Source organism: Eriocheir sinensis, chromosome 66 (genome assembly GCF_024679095.1).
Source record: "Eriocheir sinensis breed Jianghai 21 chromosome 66, ASM2467909v1, whole genome shotgun sequence".
In the NCBI taxonomy this organism is placed as follows: Eukaryota; Metazoa; Arthropoda; class Malacostraca; order Decapoda; family Varunidae; genus Eriocheir; species Eriocheir sinensis.
Window position 1 is genome coordinate 1,569,205 of NC_066574.1, and position 5,508 is coordinate 1,574,712.

Below are 5,508 nucleotides of genomic sequence, written 5' to 3' on the forward strand. Positions count from 1 at the left end.
TTAAGGATAGGCCAAGAATGTTTATATGTTGAAGAAGGGGACAGATATGTGTTGTCGAATAATAGAGGATATATGTCGAATAGGTTAAGTCATTTTGTCAGAAGGATATTGAGTATTAAAAGTATATTACTCTTGACCCATTCAAAAATAATAGCAATATTAGAACTTACGCGTTCTTTTCCTTCCCGCCTTGAGTTGTGTATTTCCTCTTGGGAGGGTTGAGTAGTGATTGTAAAGTCATCGGCCTAGAAGTGGTTACAACAAACACAACTCTACTCTAGTTTACATTTATGCTGTCCAGATAATTATGCAAGAGTAAACCAGCACCTTCATTATATTTTATTCACTTTCACTGCTTCAATTTTGACACTCCATTCGGACACTAACTTAGCGGGGTTTTTTCACTTTCTTTTTTTTAAATTAATGAGTCCTCCCTTTACCGTAAAATCAATAAGATGCATGAATCGTAATACAGCATTTGAGATTTCTCAGACAGCGGACAAATGTGTGTGCGTGTGCGTGTGTGCCAGTGTGTGTGTGTGTGTGTGTGTGTGTGTGTGTGTGTGAGAGAGAGAGAGAGAGAGAGAGAGAGAGAGAGAGAGTGGAGACAGATGGGTAGTCTCTGTGCCCCTGTCCAAAATCTAATTATAACAAGTCTGGTCACTTTCCGCGAAGATCTCGTCGGGCCCGCGCATGACGTCAAGTTGTCATCAAAGGCGGGGTCCGTTCAGTGTTGCCAAATTAGCGGTTTTCCCGCTAAATCTAGAGGTTTTGTTTGAAATCTAGCGGGAAAAATCTTAAAATTGACAGGAGTAACTGGCGGATTTTTAACTCCAATCTAGCGGCAAATTTTTATGGTTTCACCTATAATCTGGCGGATTTTTCATGCCATCCTAGCGGATTTGTAAATTTTGAGTTGGCAACACTGGGTCCGTTGCATGGAGGCGAGTCAGTCTGCAACGAGACGGGGTCGGGTGCACAGCGTTGACGTGAACCACGATGCCTAATAATTGTGCTGTAGGTGGCTGCACATCCAATTATAAACACAAACGTGGAATTATGATTTTTTGTTAAATAGGAATGGTATACTTATATAAAGAAATAATAGATTGACTGAAAAGGTAGTAAATAGTGGACAAAATAAATAAAAATACAAGTCACCCATCAATTACTCCGTTTTCTGTCCTCAGACCATGGAGGTAGAATTTGTGGAGTCAACATCAGCCCTAAAAACTGAATCCGCCGAGCTGCCAGTCTTTAGGGCCGCAAGGTTGTGGCCACCTGCCAGGTGTCAGGTGTTGTCAGGTCAGGCTGCCCCTTAATGGGCTCGGCCAGGCTGCCTGATGTTGTCAGGTTAAGTATTTACGAAATACATCTACCGCAACAATAAATGTACAGTTCTCAAAAACACCACCATCATAATGAATAAGATGGGGTCTGGAGTTAACAACTAAGCTAGTGGACGTGAGCTCTCACCCGGGTATCCCTCATCTTGCGGCCCTAAAAATGACAGTTCGGCTGCTTCACCTCAACGAAGGGGATTAGCGGGCCGTGTCGACTCCACCAATTCTACCTCCATGCCTCGGACTAGGGTTTCCTTCCCGGGATCCCGAGATCTCGGGATCCCGGCCATAAAGGTTTTTTTTTTCTTCCCGGGAAATTTGTAAAATCCCGGGAAATCCCGGGATATATACTTTTTTATTACTTTTCTCTTATATCTGCTACAAAATATGAAAATGTATGAGAGAGAGAGAGAGAGAGAGAGAGAGAGAGAGAGAGAGAGAGAGAGAGAGAGAGAGAGAGAGAGAGATTTACATAGATTTACATAGAAAATCAGACCACACAGACCCCATGGTCCAGACTTGGTGGTCTGTCCTTAACCCTAAGTGATTTTACATTAATCAGAAGACTCCAAAACGTTGCACTTCTACTCTAGTTGATATTAAGTTGAAGGAAGTGACGGTCGAGCTTATTTTTGAAGGAGTCAATCGTGTTACACTGGACCACTGATGGTGGGAGCTATTCCATTCTCGCTTTTCAACGTTGGTGAAGAAAAATTTGGTGCAGTCTGAATTTACTTGTCTACATCTGAGTTTTACGCCATTGTTCCTCGTGCGCAAAGTGTCATCGATCATAAACAATGTTGATCTGTCTACATTCGTGAAACCATTAAGTATTTTAAAACATTCGATCAATTTTCCTCGAGGCGACGTTTCAAGAGAGAACATGTTAAGGGTAGAAAGCCTTTCTTCGTAGGATTTGTTGCGCAAGGAAGGGATAATTTTCGTTGCCCGACGCTGAACACCTTCTAATTTAGCAATTCCTTTGCATGGTGGGGAGACCAAAACTGTACCGCATATTCCAAGTGGGGTCTGACTAAACTGTTGTAGAGCGGGAGTATTACATCTTTATTCTTAAATAAAAAGTTTCTTTTAATGAAGCCCAACATTCTGTTCGCTTTATTTGCTGCATCGATGCATTGCTGAGAATTTGGTTTGACGCTATTTTGACCCCCAAGTCCTTGACGCATTGAACGCTTTTGAGTTTAACGCCGCGCATTTCGTAATCAAACTTCTTATTCCTCGTTCCAACTTGAAGGACCTGGCACCTGTCTACGTTAAAGGGCATCTCCCATCTATCCGACCAAGCTGAAATTTTGTGCAAATCCTCTTGGAGAGAGAGAGAGATGCCTGGGTCCCAGGCATATCTCTCTCTGTGGAGCATGGAGGCTTGGTGGGGGTCACTAATGGTGGCCACTCCAAATTAAGATCAAAGCTCAGTGATCTTAGTATTGACTGTTTGTGCTTTTTGAAATGTTATTTCATGAATAATTCTTAGGGTGTATGACTGCGTTTGCAGCTGTCTGATTTTTTTTCTTTTTTTTTTTTACAGGCCATTCCATACTCTAGTATCGAGTGTTTTGAGTCCCATTTCACTTTTTTTTGTTTATCATGTCTGGAGAGTTGGGTCCAAATTCCAAATATTCTACTTATGATTTTGTACGTGCATTGCAGAATTTTCTTTGTTTTCTTCAGCTTTATCTCAATACGTACAATGACAAAATACCAGGTTATATCTATCATTCTTTTATTTCAGGGCATTTTAGAATTTTCAGTTTTTTGGTTAGCTTTTGTGGAATATGATGTCCAAATTATTTTACATGTTGAATATATTCACAGGTTACTCCATAGTTTCATTTTCTGTGTAGTTTACAGTGGTGGGGGTCACTGGGGTGGCCTGTGCCACTGGCCAAGCTTCCATATGGATATGCTACTGTATGCAAAAACTCATCTTCTATACATACAAGGAAACTCCATGTCATTTAAAAATACTTATTTCACACTTTCACAGGGCAAATAACTACTTATGATGTATATACTACTGAGGTTCATTTACGAATTATGATAGAGCAGGAGTATTAGCAAACATTATCTGCTACGGGAAATCCCGGGATCCCGGGAAATGTCTTGCTTTTTCCCGGAATCACGGGATGCTATTAAATGCCCAAAACAGGAAACCCTACCTCGGACTCACCGAGACTATATGACGTCACCTCTTTGCCACGCCTCTCCTGCTCGTGAACATACTTATTATGATTATACTTTGCCCTTGTCCACCCAGCACCGAGTAGGTACCGGTTGGCCAGGCATGAGTTGCCCCGCCTCCCGGGGTGGTGGTCTGGCTACTACCGTGGCAGGTTACCCAAGGGTGCAAACCCACGGCCCCTAAACCTGCCAAAAGGAGCAGAAATGCTCACAGAACTATGAAGAGAGAGACTTCCATACATCTCTCACCCCTTTTCATCCCCCCCACAGGCAGCCGGGCGGACCTCCTGGAGCGACGTGGCGTAGCTGATGTGTCCACCATATACGGAGAGCTTGTAGGCGTCACCTCAGATGTCACCCCTCACGACCACAAGGCCCCAGACACACCAAATACAATATCTAACGCCTACTCGGAATCCGGCCACGTCACCCACGCCACACATGCCCACGTTGAGCCAGTACACGCCCACGTTGAATCTCAGCAGCATTCCCACCAGACGCCCTACATACAACAACAGCAAGAGTACACGGCCTCACCCCCGCCAGCTGAAATCCACCACTCGGTGTCATACCACCACATGCCGCCAACCTCAACCACTGTCCCCACCCCGATGTACACCCACGCTATACCTATCTCCCATACCCAAACCCTCCCTCACCCACGTTCAAACCACGCCCGGAACCATCACGCTCAAACAATCACCCTACAGAGGCGGAGCAGTCTCTTCATGGTAAGTGTTACGCGTCTCTCGTACACTTTGAACTTTAAAGAAAGATTTTTTTATTTAAGTAAACGCAGAGCTAGATATTAATTGCACTGTTGTTTTCACGTATCTTTGACATCGAGGACAAGTTCAAATTATTATGATAGATACCAATACAAACATAAGACACTAAATAAAACTCAACAAAAAAAAAGTTAGGCATAAGAATGTCATCACAACACTGAATATAAAGTATCAGACAGTGGGACTTGACTTTCCTTCTTCCACAGGATCCTTTGACAACACCCCTCGTGCCGCCCATCGCCCCTCCCCCTGCATACGACACACCTACGACCTCCTTGGCTCCAGATATGAGGGCAATTGTGCCCATGGTGGCAGAGACTGTTTGTATCACACCTAACGCCCACACCATCCACCCTCACGTCAGTCCGCCCGACAACTACTCTCCTCAGACCTTCCCATCTTCCTTCAGTAATGACCGTCTTGAGAGTGCTGTGTAAAGGGATAATAGATAGACACACACAAAAAAAAACAGATTGGTAATGTGATACTATACATGCAGGCAGCGATATCGACCACACAGCTCTACATAAATTCCTTCAAGATATTTTGGAGTTAAACATATATATATATATATATATATATATATATATATATATATATATATATATATATATATATATATATATATATACACACACACACACACACACACACACACACACACATATATATATATATATATATATATATATATATATATATATATATATATATATATATATATATATATATATATATATATATATATATATATATATATATATATATATATATATATATATATATATATATATATATATATATATATATATATATATATATATATCGGACCCGAATAGGCTGGATATCGGCTAAGTCGGATACTTTCAGGATCTTTTATTTATTTATTTTTTTATTTTTTTTTTTACGTTATCCCGAATGCACCGGTAGGCATTTTTTTTTCCCTTTCAAGGCCCCTTTGACTGAGTAATTTTAAGCCACACGGCTTATATACCGGCTAAAATATCCCTGATAGCTAGTACATCGTCCGAGTCATTTGAGGAGTTGTCCGAGCTGTTGGAGACGCGAAACAGGCGCGTGTTCCGAGGCACTCCCGGCGCGAAGATCAGTGTTTACACAGCTGACTTAACAAGCGCATGGCAGTGTCTCCGTCAGCTTTCGCTCACTCTTTAGCC

General features: G+C 42.0%; 1 protein-coding gene across 1 annotated transcript in view; it reads left to right on the forward strand.

The window, feature by feature from the left end:
- Positions 1-4,850, forward strand: part of LOC126987680 (neural cell adhesion molecule 2-like) — a gene marked incomplete at its 5' end in the record, with an annotated part of 163,970 nt that extends 159,120 nt beyond the window's left edge. The window contains 2 exon segments of the mRNA XM_050844806.1: positions 3,816-4,276; positions 4,540-4,850. Of these exon segments, the coding sequence (XP_050700763.1) occupies positions 3,816-4,276; positions 4,540-4,770 (692 nt within the window).
- Between the last annotated feature and the right edge of the window lie 658 nt (positions 4,851-5,508).